The sequence below is a fragment of the Thamnophis elegans genome, chromosome 13 (assembly GCF_009769535.1).
Source record: "Thamnophis elegans isolate rThaEle1 chromosome 13, rThaEle1.pri, whole genome shotgun sequence".
Lineage (NCBI taxonomy): Eukaryota > Metazoa > Chordata > Lepidosauria > Squamata > Colubridae > Thamnophis > Thamnophis elegans.
In genome coordinates, this window is record NC_045553.1 from 2,607,402 (window position 1) to 2,626,469 (window position 19,068).

The window sequence follows — 19,068 nt, forward strand, 5'->3', positions numbered from 1 at the left end:
TCTCCCTTGTTTATTGCAGCTCTGCTCCAGCACTTCCGTTCCGGCGTGTCTCCTCCCCTTGTGTTGGCATTCTGACCATCGAGAGAGAGAGAGAGACTGAACGGTCTCTTCCCCCCCAATGGCGCAGCTCCGGATTGGCAAGCCGGAAGCCGCTCCCGCCCTCCCTTCTCGCCTCCTCCGCTGAGGGAAAAGCGCCGGTTTCCTCGGCGCCTGGGCCTCCTCCATGGCCGTCGAGTCGGGCTGGCGACGGGCGGCCAGGTGGCGGCGTCGAGGCCCCCGGTGACGTCCGCCATGGGCTCCCTCTTCCGCAGCGAGGCCATGTGCCTGGCGCAGCTCTTCCTGCAGGCCGGCTCGGCCTACGAGTGCCTCAGCGCCCTGGGCGAGCGCGGACTGGCCCACTTCAGAGACGTGAGTGGCCCCGCGGAGGGGAGGCCGCGCCGCCCGTTTATTCCTGTCACTATCGATTCCTTTACTTAAAACCCACTTAAATTCATTACTGTGATTTTTTTCCCCTCACAACAACCCTGTGAGGTCGGCCTGTCTGGCAGAGAAGCTGCCTGTCAGGGCTGAGGCGGGACTCGAACTCGCCTCCTGGTGATCGGCCCTTTGTTTCTGTAAATAAACCCCAGGTGGTGAACTAAGGGCCCTGACTTAACTCCTGTTTTAGAATAACAGGATAACGAAAGAGTTGGAAGGGACCTTGAGGGTCATCTAGTCCAGTGTTTCTCAACCTTGGCCACTTGAAGATGTCTGGACTTCAACTCCCAGAATTCCCCAGCCAGCGAATGCTGGCTGGGGAATTCTGGGAGTTGAAGTCCAGACATCTTCAAGTGGCCAAGGTTGAGAAACACTGATCTAGTCCATCCTCCTGCTCGGGCAGGAGACCCTATGCCATTCCCACAACAACCCTATGAGGTAGGCTAGGCAGAGAGAGGGAGGGAGTGGCCCCAAATGCCCCAAATGCCTTTCATGGCTTCCCTAGGGAGGCCAAAGCAGCCCCAGTGCTGGGCTGACGGGGTGGGGAGGGCCAGGGGGGGCTTCCTTGCAGCCCCCAACTTCTCTAGGAGGGTCTCCCATGTGCCCCACCCGTTGTCAACCATTGGCCCGGTTAAAATAAACCATGGCTTACTAATTGCATTGGCATGAACCAGCTTTTACAATTGAACTTGTAAAATCTTGAGACAATAGAAGTTTCTTTTTTTTATGTTTTATTTATTTTATTGATAATACTTTTCATCTCCATCAAACAGTGTGTGAACTGGGTACAATTATTTGAAATTTCATAGTCCACATATTTGTTGTTATATTCATTACCATAACATTTATAATACAACTATATATAAAGATGATTACACTGATACATAATATCATCCTAAACTTCTCTCCCGGGTAACATTTTCTCTTCTTGTGTCTCCTCCTCCCTAACTTCTGTTTCTATTCTTTAGCCATTGATAAAATACATCCCTCATCAAAAAAATATTCCATTTTCTTCTCTATCCTTGATAATAAGTGTTAGTCTGTGTATTTCTGCACATTCCATTATTTTATGAGTAATTCTCTCGTCTGACGCTCTTCCACAGTTGCGCAAATACAATCCTAACTGCGGTCATTACGTGTAAAATCAAAGATATAGTCTTTTTTGTTGTATTTTTCTGGTAGGATGCCCAACAGAAATGACTATGGTCTCAGTTCAATATGCTTCTTAGACAATAGAAGTTTATATTGGGAATAGTTAAAAACAAACAAAAGTTTTGCCTTTTCAGCTCAACTCCAACACAAGTTTGTTCCAGCGGAAATATGTGGGTGAAGTGAAGAAGTGTGAAGAAATGGAGAGAATATTGGGTAAGTTTGGAGAATGCGGAACGACGGGCAACCCTCTGAGCTAAATTTTTACCCGTCCTGAAATATATCACAGATTGGTTATTTCAAACAGAAAAGGGAATGAAGTCCTTCTCAATTTAAAACTGAGCTTGAAAGAATATTGCATTCCCCTTGATATATTGGCTGGGTTTCCGCATTGGATGTCCTCACACATTTCAGAGGATTAAAACTGTGATGGTCAGAAGGTTTGGTGATCTTTTGGGCACCACACACTGGCTGTTTCTTCCTTTTGGGGTTTGATTTTAAAATCCAGAGAATTAGTATGTAAATTCTGGGCTTCTTCAATTCTCATGATATAATGGGGAAAACTGATGAGGATTGATTTTAAGAGTGCCTTCACATATGCGTATTATCTTTTGTGATGCAGAAGGAATGTGCCAGAGCCCAGTCTTTTAAAGCCAGTTGCTTTACCTTGATGAAATAATTTTTCATTTTTTCCAGGATACCTAGTACAGGAAATAAAGAAAGCAGACATCCCTCTTCCGGAAGGAAATATCACCCCTTCTGCCCCTCCACTTAAACAGATGTTGGAAATCCAGGTAAACTTGCAGAAATAATACTCTTCCATAGCAATAGCAATAGCAGTTAGACATAAACCGCTTCATAGGGCTTTCAGCCCTCTCTAAGCGGTTTACAGAGTCAGCATATTGCCCCCAACAACAATCCGGGTCCTCATTTTACCCACCTCAGAAGGATGGAAGGCTGAGTCAACCCTGAGCCGGTGAGATTTGAACAGCCAAACTGCAGAACTGCAGTCAGCTGAAGTAGCCTGCAGTGCTGCATTTAACCACTGCGCCACCTCGGCTCTTCCATCTATCAACCTGTATCTTTCCATTGACAAAACAGTCTCATGTCTTCTGCCATTTGTGGTATTAATCTTCTAAACATCTTCTTGATCAGCTTTGTATGGACTTCTCTTAGCAGCTCCTTGCTTGTAAGATCTCTCATATAATTTTGATGCCCTCTTTCTGTTTCTTTGTTCCGCTTATCTTTGATTGTCAGCAGCGTTATCAATGTTTTTGCTGATAAGGTTTCATAGTCCATAAATTCTTTCTCCTATGTCTTGCCCTTTCAGATAGATTTCCTTTCCATTTATTTCCTCTTTCAATATTCCATTCTTTGCATTTTCAAAAACAAACCAGTTGCCATAAATATAAGCAGGTTTAATCTCTTTATATTCATTTTCCACTTCAGTTTTTTGGACTCAGACAGCAATTTTATTTAAGAGAAACGGTTGTCCAATCTCTTCTTAAAATCTACTAGATATTTCAAGGGCCAACTCTTAAGATTCTTACAGCTGCACATTTCCACATTCAATTGCAGCAATTGCCATGGCTTCTGCTTGGAAGAATGACACTTCTTGTTAGAAATCACCCCAATGAGAATGTTTGTGTGTGTGTGTGTGTTTTTTTTTCCCTCTGTCGTAGGAGCAACTTCAGAAGCTGGAGGTGGAATTGAGAGAAGTGACCAAAAACAAGGAGAAGTTGAGAAAAAACCTTTTGGAGCTGATAGAATACACCCACTTGCTGAAGGTCACGCAGTCCTTTGCCCAAAGATCTACTGAGGTACTTATTTTACTGACTTTAAAAATATGTAAGGTATCTTAAACAAGTGACTGGACAGCAGATGTCATAAACAAGAACAATCATGAACAAGAAATACCTTGTTTCCAGTCTCCCCTGCCCCCCCTGCTGCTTCCCTCTGTTTTCCCTTTTGACGTAAAAATTTCACGGTCTTTATTTTAGCTCGAGTCCTCAATACAGAGCACTTTCGAAGAATTCCCATCTTTCGATCATGTTCCTTTGGTGGAGTATAACTGCATGCACAGACTGGAGGCTAAACTCGGGTAAGTAACCAAACTGGGTCGGTGAATAGCCATGGAAAGCATATTTAACCTTGTTTTATAGAGGCAGCCTTAGCAAATGCCGGGGACAATGAATTCATTAATTGCATAGAAAGTTGGGTTGTTTTGAAGCATCCAGTGGTGTAGCAATGAAGCATAACTGTGACTCTGTACTGGCGAGATTATTTTAAATGGCGCTTCCCCCCCCCCCCCTTTCAATGTAGATTTATATCTGGCTTAGTTCACCGAGCAAAAGTGGAAGCGTTTGAAAAAATGCTGTGGCGGGTGTGCAGAGGAAACACAATTGTTTCTTACTCTGAGGTGGAAGACTGCTTGGAGGATCCTGATACAGTGAGTAAGACAGCTGGGTTGAGAAAAGGCAGCTGAGCCCTGTCAATCAAAAGCTGACGACAGCCATTCTGATTTGTTTTGCAGGGAGAGTTGACCAAGTGGTTTGTGTTCTTAATATCCTACTGGGGGGAACAAATTGGCCAAAAGGTGAAGAAAATATGTGACTGGTAAGGACAAACCAACTTTCTCCACCCCACTTTTCCCCCCACTTCATATTTTTTAAGACAGTGCTCTGAAAAGTAAAGTTACAGGCAGGAAGGAAGTTGTTCAAAATGCATTTAAAAAACTCCTTGGTGGAATCTGTGGACATGTGAAGATGAAGCCTAAACATGATTTACCCAAACGTTTGTTGGGCGATAAAGGTAGTCCTTGACTTACGACCTTTTGGTTGATAAGTGAGAGAGACATTAAGTGAAATCTGCCTCTTTTTACCTCCTTTCTTGCCACCGTTGTTAAGTGAACCCTTGCAGTTGTTAGTAACGTGGTTGTTATATGAGCCGGGCTTCTCGGTTGATTTTGCTCGGCAGAAGGCCGTAAAATCATGTGACCCATGGGACACGGCAAGTGTCGTAAATATGAACCAGTTTGCCAAGCCTCCGAATTTTGATCATGCGACTTCAGAGATGCTGCAGTAGTCGTGTAAAAAAAATGGTCATAAGTCACTTTTGTTAGTGCCGTGGTAAATTTGAACTCTCACTAAATGAATGGTTGTTAGTCAAGGACTACATATCATCATCTTTTAACGACCCCATAATCCCATGCGGGGTGGAGTCTGGGCAACTGATTGGAGCTAGCAGAGTGTTTTACTGGCCGGATGCCCTTCCCTGTCGCCAGGGCAGAGTTTTGTTCAGCAGATAAATCCTCAGTGTGCCCAGAGGGAGAAATATCTGCCTCTACCTAGGATTGAACTCACAGCCTCCTGATTGTGAGGCGAGAGTTCCCCCTCTAGGCCACCGCACCACTCCAGTCAAGGACTACACTTATGGTAAAAATGGTAGCTGCAGCCTAAAGATGCGAGGTCGTATGTTTGCAAGAATAGCTCGTTTGGCTGTTTCAATGACTCTCTTTGTGTCGCAGCTACCACTGTCACGTCTACCCCTATCCCAGCACTCCAGCGGAACGACGAGCAGTGATGGAAGGGCTCCAAGTCCGCATCCAGGATCTTCATATCGTGAGTTGAATGTTGTGCTCACAATCCAGCTTTGTGTTTTTTAGCAGAAGGCGGGTTGTTTCACGGAATCAACGTGGCTGTGCAGCGTATTCGTTTTGAGCTTCCGCCCCCACGGCCTGTGAGATGATGCTCCAAGTGGATTTGTTCCCTTTCTAGGATTTCTTTTTAATGTCCTGGAGATAATTCAGGCATAGGGTTGAATTTGGGACTCTTATTTTTGCCTGTGTAACATTAAGAAACTTTTTGTTTCTTGCAGCAGGAAAATATTTTTCTTTCTGATTGTTTGATCCGCTATCAACTGAACACTGCGAAGCTAATAAGCAAATCCCCCAGAATAGAGCTAATTAAAAAAAATGACTTTAAAAGCTACTTTGCCCTGCAAATGTTCTTTTTTTAATTTTTTAAAATACAAATAATATAAACATGGTATATACAAAAAGAAGAGGAAGAGGAAGAAAAAGGGGAAAAAAACAAATATTATAGTGCACCCCCCCACCGACCTTTTTTTACCCTTATATTTCTTTGTCTATAAGAACTAATATATGTGTGTGTTGTATTTGTGCTGATAAATAAATAAAGGGAGACTAGTATAGATCTATTTCAAGCTATTTAGCTCTCATCAGCTAGCCATACCCTTACTGGGATTGGGACCTGTGCTGTATTGCATCTTAGGCAGATGTGTTAACCATTAAGCCACAGGTCTCCTCCTTATCAGCTGAAGCCAGGGAGAAATATATTTAAAGGTTTCTGTCTGGATGGTCTCTTATGACGAGCCGATGGACAGAGAATGGAAGCAGTGAACTTCCTCCCATATTTGGGCATACCAGGGGTTGTGACTTTATATGTGTGTATGTGTGTGTGTGTGTGTGTGTGTGTGTGTGTTGTATTTGTGCTGATAAATAAAGGGAGACTAGTATAGATCTATTTCAAGCTATTTAGCTCTCATCAGCTAGCCATACCCTTATTGGGATTTGAACCTGTGCTGTATTGCATCTTAGGCAGATGTGTTAACCATTAAGCCACAGAGTTCCTCTCATCAGCTGAGTCAGGGAGAAAAGTATATATTTAAAGGTTTCTGTCTGGATGGTCTCTTATGACGAGCCGATGGACAGAGAATGGAAGCAGTGAACTTCCTCCCATATTTGGGCATACCAGGGGTTGTGACTTTAAATATATATATATAATATTCCAATCCTCTAAAGCAACATATATTCTTGAGTTGGTTTATTCCCTTTGCCTTCCAGCAACACTGATTTTATAAAATCCCCCCATATTTCATTATTTCAATATTATTCATTCATTTGCTTTAATAATCCCTTTTTAAAATTTAATTTAATGTTGTTAATTTAACATTCGTTGTCATACTCCAAATTTCATTATACCACTCGTTTATTTGAAATGCTCCCTTTTGGATGTTACCTTTCTACTAAATGTGTTTTTTTTAATTGAAACCCCTCCCCAAAGGTATTGCACAAAACCGAAGACTATTTACGGCAAGTCCTGTGCAAAGCTTCTGAATCAATCTACACCTGGGATGTTCAGGTGAAGAAGATGAAAGCTATTTACCACGTGCTGAATCTCTGCAGCTTTGATGTCACCAACAAATGCCTCATTGCAGAGGTCTGGTGCCCCATGGCAGACCTCCCCAACATGCGCCGCGCGCTGGACGAAGGATCCGTAAGTCCAGCCTTCCCTGCTTCACGCGACAGGGTTCCGAGTCATAGATCCATTGCAAGCAGGACTCCGAGGCAGCTGAATTCCCGAAACATTGATTTTATTTGGAAATACCATATTGGCACGAACCTGGTGAAAACCGGCTCTGAAAATTCCTGCGGTTTTCACCTTACTAAAAGTAAAAGATTGTATACTTTCTCTAAAACAATCAGCCCCATGGCCCAATCACCGTGCAGTCCGACAACGGGTGGTGGTGGTGCTGTTGCTCATTCCGCCTTCTTCCGACCAGGCGTGAGAATGTCCTTGGTTCCCAAGAGAAAGTAGTTTGTTTTGGCTAGAAAAATCTCAGCTAACTCAAATCCCCCCTTCCCTGACCCTCAGCTCCAATGTGGCAACACGGAAGTGGTCAAGATGGCTCAAGTCAGGACAGCTTCAGGGTTGACACCGTCCCTGCTTCAGCTCTTTTGGGGGGCAGGTTCACCCATCCTACGAAGAGCGTTAAATTGGGTACCGCGCGCATAATAATATGGGTTTGTCTACTTCTGCCACCAGCGAGAGAGTGGCGCTTCTGTCCCTTCCTTCATGAACACCATTCCGACCAAAGAAACTCCTCCGACTTTGATCCGGACCAACAAATTCACCTCGGGATTCCAGGACATTGTTGACGTCTACGGGATTGGCAACTACAGGGAAGTTAATCCTGGTGAGTCTGTCAAGAGTTTGTTGCAGAAAAATCACACCCAGAAAGCATAAATGATTCAAGTGGATTCATTAACTCCCTTATATACATATGGACAGATGAATAAATGTACAATACCCACAGCAGAGTCTTCCAACGTGGTGGAAGTGACAAGCAGAACACACGCAGGAGAGAATCTCAGAGTTCAGAGCAGACAATAGCAATAGCAATAGCAGTTAGACTTATATACCGCTTCATAGGGCTTTCAGCCCTCTCTAAGCGGTTTACAGAGTCAGCATATTGCCCCCAACAATCCGGGTCCTCATTTTACCCACCTCGGAAGGATGGAAGGCTGAGTCAACCTTGAGCCGGTGAGATTAGAACCGCTGAACTGCAGATAACAGTCAGCTGAAGTGGCCTGCAGTACTGCACCCTAACCACTGCGCCACCTCGGCCAGATTAGTTTCTGTTTCCTTTTGCACAGACTCAGAAGGGGTTGCAGGCTAAACCACGCCCTGGCCCCTAGCTCTCTCAGCTCCCATTGGCTGGCCTTGTTGCTATGCCTCTTCATTGGCTGACCTGGTTTATCATGTCTCTCCCAGTCATGAATATTCTTTGGGAAATCCTGAACTGGGTGTGCAAATTCTAAACCGGGCTCGTTCTACCTGTACACTCTTGACCTGTCTTCCCTTTCCTGTGGCCTTGTGAACTCAAGTGGGTTTTGTGTTAGCGAAAGAATCACGGTGTTGTACAGCGGGGGGGGGGGGGGAGAGGGTGTCCAACCTTGGTAACTTTTAAGACTTGCAGGCTCCATCTCCCAGAATTCCCCAGCCAGCCGTGCACATTGGGGAAGGACTCTCTCTTGACCAGTGGTCTCCAACCTTGGCAACTTTAAGACTTGTGGACTTCAACTCCTAGAGTTCCTCAGCCAGCTTTGCTGGCTGAGGAACTCTGGGAGTTGAAGTCCACAAGTCTTAAAAGTTGCCAAGGTTGGAGACCCCTGCTCTTGACAGTGAGATGGGCAGCCTGTAAGTGCAACGATTAAACACCTGTGAATTCCACAGCTCTGTTCACCATCATCACCTTCCCTTTCTTGTTCGCCGTGATGTTTGGAGACTGCGGACATGGCTTCCTGATGTTCCTCTTCGCGCTCGTCATGATTTTGTATGAAAAGCACCCCAAGCTTATGAGATCGCAAGACGAGGTACGGAAAAACCTGGACTCTTGTGTGGCTGGTGCTCTTCGGGTTCATTTGCTGCTTGGAAAAAAAAAATTATCCTCCTCCAACCCCACACCCTTCTAGCACTGATGGCGTTACCTAGTTGGGGCGCGAAACGCCCAGAGCACCAGTTCAGCCCCTGAGCTGCATAGATTCTCCTGTAAGGAAGATCCCCGTCTTTTAAGATTTCTCCGCCTCCCTCCTCCTCTCCACAGATCATGAAAATGATTTTCCAAGGACGGTACATCATCTTGCTGATGGGATTGTTCTCCATCTACACCGGCCTGATCTACAACGACTGTTTTTCCAAATCCTTGGCCCTGTTCAGCTCGGGATGGCATGTTTCCCAAATGCCTGGGATGGATTGGAGGTAAGTTGTGGCTGTGAAGCTGTGTCGGGTTTCCCTTCTGGGCGATCTCTGAGCTTCCTCTTTTCTCCAGAGTGGTTTGAAGGGCCAGTCTGCTCACCGGCTCTTCATTCTTCGCTGCGGACATCAGCTCCCAAGTGGTCAGTTCAGTTAAGGTCTTCTGAAATAGCTCCGAATTGATTCAGATTTCAGATTTAATTTATTTGTATGCCGCCCTTCTCCGGGAGGGACTCAGGGCGGCGAACAACTCAAAAGGGGAAAGGGGATACAAACACAATACATATAATTAAAATACACAAGAGTCATACGGCCATACAGTCGAGAGGGGAAGGGATCTCATCAACCCCAGGCCTGCCGGCACAGCCAGGTTTTGACGGCTTTCCGGAAGGCCTGGAGAGGGGTGAGGGTCCGAATCTCTGCGGGGAGTTCATTCCAAAGGGCCGGCGCTGCCACAGAGAAGGCCCTCCCCCGGGTAGTAGCCAGATGGCACTGGCTGGTAGACGGAACCTGGAGGAGGCCAACCCTGTGCAATCTAACGGGTCTGTGGGAGGTAATTGGCAGAAGGCGGTCTCTCCTTGGTATGGACAATGGTGACAACTATACGACTTTTGGATTGCAACTCCCAGAATTCCTGGGACAGCATGGGTGGCTGGGGAATTTGGGGAGCTGCATCCCGCAGGTCGCAAAATTGCCAGAATTGCCCACCCCGGCTCTGTTTGCGTAAGGGGGGATAACATTTTGGGTGCTCAGAACGTCTCTTCTCAACCTCCAATTCTGTTGTGCGTGTTTCCTTTCGTTTTTGAAATTGTTCTAGCAAGGCAGACTTGACGAATCCGTTTGTGACTCTGAATCCAAATGCGACTGGCGTCTTCACCGGCCCTTATCCTTTCGGCATAGATCCGGTGAGTGATTTCCCTTGAGCCGCTGCTGTCCGTCAAGGACTTCCTCTTGAAATGGCGTAAGGTTTCCTGCCTAGGCAGGGGGTTGGACTAGAAGACCTCCAAGGTCCCTTCCAACTCCGCTATTGTATTTGTATTTATTCTTGACGGGATTTACAAGGCTTTGATGCGGCTCCAGAGAATTACAGCCCTCCCCTCCGCCTGTTCATACCTGCTCTGAGTTGTCTCTGGGCCTGTTGCGAGTCAGCATCCGAATGAAAATCATGTGACCACGGAGATGCTGCAACAGTCATCAGCATAAAAAATGCTCGTGAATCAGTGCCGTTGTAATGTCAAACAGTCCCTAAGCGAAGTGTTGTAAGTCAAGGATTAGCGTCTATTCTGGGCTGAATCTTTTCTTCAGTTTCTCTTTCTGTTTCTCTCTCATTCCAGATGTGGAGCCTTGCAAGCAACCGCCTCACCTTCCTCAATTCCTTCAAAATGAAAATGTCAATCATTATCGGAATGGTGCACATGGTCTTTGGGATTGCCCTGGGGGGCTTTAACTACATGTGAGTATGGCCAGGAAGAGCCGTAACGGTGGGGGCCTTTGCTATGCCTTTGACCTGAGATGAGCACCAAATAAATTTCATAACAAATGCAATTTCATAAAGTAAATGTCCTTTTCTTTCTCTTTTTCTGGATGAAGTGCTTCCTCCTTTAAGGCTTTTTGTGCCATTCATTGAGTTACTTTTTCCATCACTTCCAGTAATCCCAACCACTGATCATACTGGGACCACTGGCAGTCATAGAATAAGACTTCTGAGAGTTGACAACCTCAGTGCTCTTCAATTATGCAAGCAATTAATTTATTTTTCTTTTTAAAAAAATTACATTTTCCAACATTTAAAAAACAAAACCCCAAAAGATAAATTTATATATGTAACAGCTTTTCCATATCGGTATAGATATTTTCCGTAACAATCCTATCTACAAAACATTATATCTCTATATCAGTATCCTAAGTTATATCCTTGTTTAAATACTCTCTCTATATTATTACACATTTGCCCTTTATACTTTTAAGTTTTACATTTACTCTCAAGCCAGGAATACCATCTATTCCAGATTTGATAGTACTCGGTTTCTTCCCTCTCCTTCATTTCCATAGAGAGTCTATCCATTTCTGCACATTCATAGATTTTCCTTCTTCAGGGGGGGGGGGAATTTATTTTTCTATGAAGACTCTACAAAACTGATTATTGAAATGGTTTTTGTAAGAAACAACAACAATAGAGCGGTGTGATGACCCAGTGAAGATGCTTGCCTCCCTCTGGGAAGGTTGAGAATTCAAATCTTAGGTAGCGGCAGATGTTTCTTCCCTTGGGCACAGAGAAAAAAAATATCTGCTGTGAACTCTACATGGCATCAGGAAGGGCTTCCAGCCAGTGATTGCTCAGCTCCATCCAGTCGCCTTGATTCTACCCTGAATTAAGAGGCATAATTAAAACAAAAAATAAACTCACTCACTCCTCCTCCTTCTTCTTCTTTCAGGTATTTCAGGAAGACGTACAATATTTACTTGGTGTTCATTCCTCAACTTCTGTTCCTTCTGTCCATTTTTGGCTACCTGGTGTTCATGATCATCTTTAAATGGCTGGCTTACGGCGCTGAAAATTCCAGTTCTGCTCCCAGTATCCTGCTCCAGTTTATTAACATGTTTCTGTTCCATGATAACAAGAACCAAATCCTCTTCTCAGGGCAGGTGGGTCATCCTTAGAACCGAAGGTCCACAAATGAAATCTGAATTCGCTCCGTTTTTAAAGCCTTCTCCTTCTGTTGAAATAAATGCGCCTTAAATTGAAGTAAATTAAAACAGTCGCAAGAAGAATCCAGTAACTCTTTAACTGTTGGAGACTTGACTCTGATTTTTATCCACCCTTAATAATTGAAGAGTTGTATTAGAAGTCAGAAGGGGACGCGGCGGCTCAGTGGCTAAGATGCTGAGCTTGTCGATCAGAAGGGTTGGCGGTTCGAATCCCCAGTGCCATGTAACGGAGTGAGCTCCCGTGACTTGTCCCAGCTTTTGCCAACCTATCAGTTTGAAAGCAGGTGAAAAATGCAAGTAGAAAAATAGGAGCCACCTTTGGTGGGAAGGGAACAGCGTTCCGTGCGCCTTCGGCATTGAGTCATGCCGGCCACATGACCACGGAGGCGTCTTCGGACAGCGCTGGCTCTTCAGTTTCGAAACACCGCCCCCTAGAGTTGGGAACAACTAGCACGTATATGCAAGGGAAATCTTTACCTTACCTATTAGAAGTCATTTAAATCTAGGGAATTGCGACAAGGTTAGGTATAATGTTTAAAAATGCAGATTTTCCTGCTCCCTGTGGCTGGCCTTAGCTTCTTAGAAACCTAACACGGTTTAACAGAAAATTGATTATATAGGAGGGCTTAGTTGATTGCTTTGGGGCACGGGTGTGTCAATAACATTTTTTTGAGACAAGCAGAAAGGATCCAGTGCTTTTGTGAACCACTAAAAACACGGCAGCCTTGTCAGAACTGCTAAAATAGGAAAAATAGATTTTAAAAAACCCCTAAGGTTGGTATTTAGGCCAATAATCTAGAATCCTTATTCAACGGAGAACTTTTCATAGGGCATTTTCTTGCTTCAAGTTTCCAACCTAAATTTTAACCCACCCACCCCCCACTTCAAAAACCAGCCGTGTAATTTTGCTTCCTCTCTTTCGAAACAGATGATCGTTCAGAAATGCCTGTTGGTCGTGGCTGTGCTTTCTGTCCTCGTTCTGTTTTTTGGGAAGCCGCTTTATTTGTACTGGTTGAACAATGGCAGACAAAGCTTTGGCTCCTACAGAGTAAGTATCAGGAAGGTAAATTGTATATTTCCCCCCCCCCTTTTTTTTTTGCATCCTGCAGTGTGCCAGGTGCTCTCAATCAGCGTAGAGAGCTTCCAATCTAATTGATAGAGGGGAAGAAAAGAAGACTATATTTGAAGGGAAAGATGCTTTGCATAGGCTTAACACCTGGCTACAATTCCCTGAAGCAGGTTGTCAGTGTGCACAGTGTGACTGTTATTTTGAGATAACCCAGTAGCAAAATAAGGGACACAGAAGTTTTGTTTTTCAAACAGTGGTTTATATACAAGTCTTCTATATACATATATAGGTTCACCGACAAAAGGGCGAACGACAAAACCGCGAACGACTAAACTGCGAACGACTAAACTGCGGTGACAAAACCGCATGTTCTAAAGCGCTCCGACGAATGGGTGCTGAATCGCGCTGACAACAGCGCAGCGACAGAAGCGCACTGTAAAACTAAACCTAACCCTAAACCTAACCCTAAACGTAACGCTAACTCTAACCCTAAACGTAACGCTAACCCTAAACCTAAACCTAAACCTAAACCTAACCCTTACCTTAAGTTAAATCGGCTTTCTGTTGACGCGCTGTTGTAAAGCGCCCTTCTGTCTCCGCGCTGTTGTCGCCGCGTTGATGTTGCGGTTTTAGCGATGTGGTTTAGTCGGGCACGGTTTTGTCGTTCGCCCTTTTGTCGGGTCACGCATATATACACGTGTTAGGCCAGTGGTAATCAACCTGGTCCCTACCGCCCACTAGTGGGCGTTCCAGCTTTCGTGGTGGGCGGTAGGGGTTTGCTGTAACTCTGCTTTATAAATTTTATAAAGTAAAGTTACTTCCCTACTTTATAAATCACCATTACTGTGGAAACGGTGGGCGGTTAGAAAATTTTACTACTAACAGAGATACAAAAGTGGGCGGTAGGTATAAAAAGGTTGACTATCCCTGTGTTAGGCAAATACCAGGCTGTCAATTAATCTTCTACCCTACACGGGAAACCACAACAGAGATAGAACAGGAGGAGAGAGAGAGACCATCACATGGCCTCCCTTATATATACAGCTTCTTAAAGTGGCAGTAACCTTGCTGACTCATCCTCATGTCATCATCTTGGTTTACAGCCTTACAGCAGCTGGTCAGCTATTACCTTGACACATGTGTGTTTTGTTGTGACTTAATCTTGTGTTTCGATGTGGCCCTTAAGATGTTGAGCTGCTCAACTTTTTTTCAGGGCAGGATTGAGACATGTTTCAAAATTGTTCGCTAAAAGATGTTTGAGTAAACCAGTCCCTGAATCCACTGCAGGGATTCTCTAAAACCACACACCTTCCCCCCCCCCCCCTTTATCTCCAGAAAGGTTATCGCTTGGTACGGAAGGAGAGCGAAGAAGAGATCTCTCTCTTGACAACTTGTGAAATGGAAGAGGGAACCAGCACTTTGAACAACAGGCATAAGACCGAAGACAAGGAAGAGGTGGGAATCACAAGTCTTTTCAGTGTCATGTTCTTTTTTAAAATATTTTAAAAGGGGTCATTTTGATTTGTTTTACGAAGTACACCTACATAGCATTCCTGTGCTGGTGTACTTCATAAAACAAATCGAAATTTGTTGTAATAAATAAATGCAATTAAATACAGGTAGTCTTCAACTTACAACTGCGGTTGAGCCCAATGTTTCTGTTGTTAAGCGGGACAGTTGTTAAGGGAGCTTTGCCTCATTTTACGACCTTTCTCACCACTGTTGTTAAGTGAATCACTGCCGCCGTTACGTTAGTAACGTGGTTGTGAAGAAGTGAATCTGGCTTCCCTTTTGACTTTGCTCGTCAGATGGCTGCAAAAGGGGATTGCGTGACCCCCCAGGACAGTGCAACCGTCATAAATATGAAGCAGTTGCCAAGCATCTGAGTGTTGATCATGTGACCATGGGGTGCTGCAAAGGTCACTAACTGAAAAATGGTCCTAAGTCACATTTTTCAGTGCCGTTTTAACTGTCACTAAACAAACTGGACTACCTGTGAATAAGTGAAGGAATGAAAGAAAACCGTCATGTACCGTATTTTTCGGCATATAAGACGCACCGGAGTATAAGACGTACCTTAGTTTTTGGGGAGGAAAATAGGAAAAAAAAAATCCTGCCTACCAGGTATTCATTTTTAGTCCCAGAAAAGCAAGCAAACACAATAGTATATAATAAAACCACACTTTTTGCCACTTTTTTTCTTTCCCCGGCAACAGGGGAACATCTTAACTACATCTGGGCATTCAGCCAAAAGCACTTAAAAGCTGGTAAAATGTAACAAAGCTGAATCAACAAACCAGCCCAGCGCTTGCCTGAAGGAAACCTTTGGTGGGGAGAGAATGAGAATGCTAATGAGTGAAGAATCTTCGATCTTAGAACCTCATTAGGGCTGCAAAAAGGCTTCCAAAAAGCTACATTCTAAGTCTAAAACCACCCAAATTTCCACCCTCTTTTGGGTGGGGGGAGGGAAAGGTGCCTCTTATATTCCGAAAAATACAGTATTCATCTGCAGCTGCTTGCTTACCAAGGGATTCATCTCCCCAAAATCACAGGCCTAATGTTGGAAGTTGGAGGTTTTTAAATTTGCACCCGGGCTGCAGTCCCACTTAACACGCCGTTTCTTTTTAGTTTAGCTTTGCAACTGTGTTGATGGAGCACTCCATCCAGTCCATTGAATACTGTTTGGGATGCGTCTCCAACACCGCTTCCTACCTGAGGCTCTGGGCGCTCAGTTTAGCCCACGCCCGTAAGTATCTCGCGGGATTTGAACAATCAGTCAAGAATAGCCATAAATGACTCACAGAGTTTTGCTGCAAATGCCACCTGGCCCTTTAAAATGGGACAGATGGAGAGAGACCCTGTTCTGACCGAGGCTTCCTGAGAGCCTGAAGCAAATTTCTGGTCCCAACAAAAACCCCTTTTATTAATTGGTTGTGAATTCTGCTCATTCACATCCAGCAAAGTCTTTCAAGGGAGGATTTATGGTCACAGACTTTATCTGGCTTGGAGAGCTGCCAGGCCGATCTCTGCAGAACTTGGCCAGGAGTCTCGGAGAGTCAAGAACCAATGAAGCAAACTAATTGTGTCCTGCAAACTCCACTCCCCTTTTGCTCCTCTTTTATCTCCTCTGGGAGGGGTCATTCATCGTCCCCCTGTGGCCTTACTCCCAAGTCGACCCCTGTTCTTTAGCTTCGTCTGGCCACTCTGCGCATGCGCACACTGGGAACAGGCTCCAGCTGTTCTTCTGCCTCACGGATGTCTGACTCTGAAGGCAGCTGATAACTGGCATACGGCTCTGGCCCCCTCTCTGCCTCCGACACGGAGCCCTCCTCAGAGCCTTCCCCAGACTCCAGGACTGGCCCAGGTCCCTCCCCAACCCTCCTCACTCTCCGAATCTGCTGCCATCTCCGCTGTCTGGCCACAACAGACCCCTTTCTTAATGTCAAACATGTTTTCCTCTGTCATAAATAACACCTGTCGTAATTGCACACTGCAGGTGCTCAAATTTTGATCAGGTGATCAGGGGCCGCCTCTATTGTGTTTTAAAGGTGGAAATACGGAAGAGCAGGAAAGAGAGACGTTCTTTACAACTGGTTAATTGTTATGTCAGAATAACAAGGTTGGAAGGGACCTGGGAGGCCAGCCAGTCCAACACCACCACCACCATCACCCCGCTCAGGCGGGAAGCCCTGTGCCATTCCCGACAAACTGTCATCCTATCTCGAGCAAGTGGTTAATTAATGCCAAGAGGGTTAAAAGTCTTTTTATTGGGTCTCGCACATCCGGTAAAGAAGCAAGGTGGGCTTTTGAGTGACGTGCATATGTCTCTGCCTGTCTCCGTAGAGTTATCAGAAGTGCTTTGGGCAATGGTCATGAAGCTTGGCCTTCACATGGATGCAGCCTACGGGATCTTACTACTGGTCCCCCTTTCAGCCTTATTCATGGTCCTCACCGTGTTCATTCTCCTGGTCATGGAGGGCCTCTCCGCGTTCCTGCACGCCGTACGGCTCCATTGGTAAGTGGCTTCTTTAACCCTCCTAGACAAGTTTCTAGTCCAAAGTTTTTGAGACCTTTAGGTTGAATTGAACTGAATTCTTCATTTAGAATAGAATAGAATAACAGAGTTGGAAAGGACCTTGGAGGTCTTCTAGTCCAACCCCCTGTTTAGGCAGGAAACCTTATGCCATTTCAGACAAATTGCTGTCCAATCTCTTCTTAAAAACCTCCAGTGTTGGAGCGTTCACAACTTCTGGAGGCAAGCTGTTCCACTGGTTAATTGTTCTCACTGTCAGGAAATTCCTCCTCAGTTCTAAGTTGCTTCTAGCCTTGATTAGTTTCCACCCATTGCTTCTTGTTCTACACTCAGGTGCTTTGAAAAATAGCTTGACTCCCTCTTCTTTGTGGCAGCCCCTGAGATATTGGAAGATGCTATCATGTCTCCCCTGGTCCTTCTTTTCATTAAACTAGACATCCCCAGTTCCTGCAACCGTTCTTCATATCTTTTAGCCTCCAGTCCCCTCATCCTCTTTGTTCCTCTTCTCTGCACTCTTTCTAGAGTCTCCACATCTTTTCTACATTGTGGCGACCAAAATTTGGCCCCTGGTAGTTAGACACACAATGAATTTTGTCTCTGGTACAGAAACTCTCAGTGTACATGCAAAGTAACATAATAATAATAATAATAACAATGCCAGGATCAGTAATAAAAGTACAGCCACACTACATGAGTTAACTGTATGGCTTAATACACACAGGCTTAGGCAGCACTGAGAAAATTAGGTGTTCAATGAAATGGAAGTTTTATCAGGGGGGGAAATTGGAAATCATTCTTTTCAGGACAGTGAAAATGTTCGGTTTGAAAGTCACCGTCAGCCCATCTCAACTTGGTCAGTTAAAAAGAAAAGAAAAAAGAAAAGAAAAGTACATTTTACTACATGATGACAATCTTGACAGTAACGTTTGATGCCCAAATATCTCGGGGATCACATTTAAGCATGTTCATTTTTATTTATTTATTTATTCTTCTTATTTCAGGGTGGAATTCCAGAACAAGTTTTACACAGGCGACGGCTACAAGTTCACTCCTTTTTCCTTCCAAGACATTTCTTTACACTTGGATAGATACATCGCATAAGTCTGGCTGTTCTCGGCAGTAAATCGGTCGGGCGTGGTTTGAAAATAATCATGTATGCTGACGTCATCCTTGTTCGGCTCCCTGAAGCAAAGACCCTCACTGATTTTTTGCCTTAAAATACAGCCAAATAATTTTTATAAAGACTCAGTGCCTCTTATTTGGACAATACAAATGTGGGACCACTTGTAAGCAGGCATTTTTCTTCCTTTCGTAAAGCACCTTTAGGTTAATTTTTGAAACTGACCAGAACTATTTGATTGCTGCTTCTGAACATGCTGTAGCTGTTTTTCAAGAACGATTTATTTTCGCTAACAAAATCTTTCAAGAGTATTTCTTTGTATAATTTCTTGGGAGGAAGCCCCTTTGAATTTTTTTCTTTTTTCCAAGGCGGGAGCATTAATCAGTCATCGGGACACATGAGATCATTCCTCTGATTAATTAATTCCTCTCATCCTCATCACTAATATTTCTGGAATTCGGTGACAGCCACTAGGAATAAAATTGCATATTGTTCTGTATTTCTAGGAAAACCACTTACGATTTTTTTTCTCTCTCAACCCAAAACTTCGAAGATAGGTTTAGGTTTTCAACTTTGCACAAAGGGTGTGACTTTTTTGCACGTTTTTCAGTAGAAATTGGAAAAAAAAATTGAGGTGTTTGAGGCTCATAAAAAATGCCGGGCTCTATTTTTTCCTCTCTCTCCTTTTTACAATTCTGAATAGAAGAGAGATTGAAAAGCTATTTGAGACTTACAGAGGGACATAGAAACATTGGGCTTCTGCTTTTCTCTCTCTCTCCTACTCTTCTATTTTACAAGAATCAATACGAGCGTTTCCTTCCGATCACTGTCTGAAATTATTCCAAAACCTCTTGATAAATCTACCAGAGCTTCTACTGTTGGGAGAATTATACCGTCCTGGGATTATAGACAACCTTCCGGGGATAATGAAGATTTTTTTTCTCTCTGGCAGGTT

The 19,068-nt window shown here is 44.3% G+C and overlaps 1 protein-coding gene across 1 annotated transcript; it reads left to right on the top strand.

Annotated features, from left to right (window-relative positions):
- The first annotated feature begins 140 nt into the window (after nt 1-140).
- On the top strand, nt 141-19,068 carry ATP6V0A2 (ATPase H+ transporting V0 subunit a2). Its single transcript, XM_032229327.1, has 20 exons — nt 141-408; nt 1,764-1,842; nt 2,323-2,420; nt 3,309-3,446; nt 3,627-3,727; nt 3,949-4,075; nt 4,160-4,242; nt 5,153-5,246; nt 6,711-6,923; nt 7,473-7,623; nt 8,664-8,803; nt 9,034-9,188; nt 10,000-10,087; nt 10,517-10,635; nt 11,618-11,828; nt 12,820-12,939; nt 14,296-14,415; nt 15,589-15,706; nt 16,804-16,975; nt 17,995-19,068. Exons 1-20 carry the CDS (start codon nt 292-294, stop codon nt 18,092-18,094), a joined length of 2,544 nt encoding a protein of 847 aa, XP_032085218.1. The 5' UTR covers nt 141-291; the 3' UTR covers nt 18,095-19,068.

Bases quoted from the DNA above. Each gene is read 5' to 3' on its own strand.
- ATP6V0A2 (XM_032229327.1), top strand. From the start codon at position 292: ATGGGCTCCCTCTTCCGCAGCGAGGCCATGTGCCTGGCGCAGCTCTTC. The intron at 1,843-2,322 runs GTAAGTTTGGAG...CATTTTTTCCAG, and splicing joins AGAAATGGAGAGAATATTGG to GATACCTAGTACAGGAAATA. The intron at 6,924-7,472 runs GTAAGTCCAGCC...TTCTGCCACCAG, and splicing joins GCGCGCTGGACGAAGGATCC to CGAGAGAGTGGCGCTTCTGT.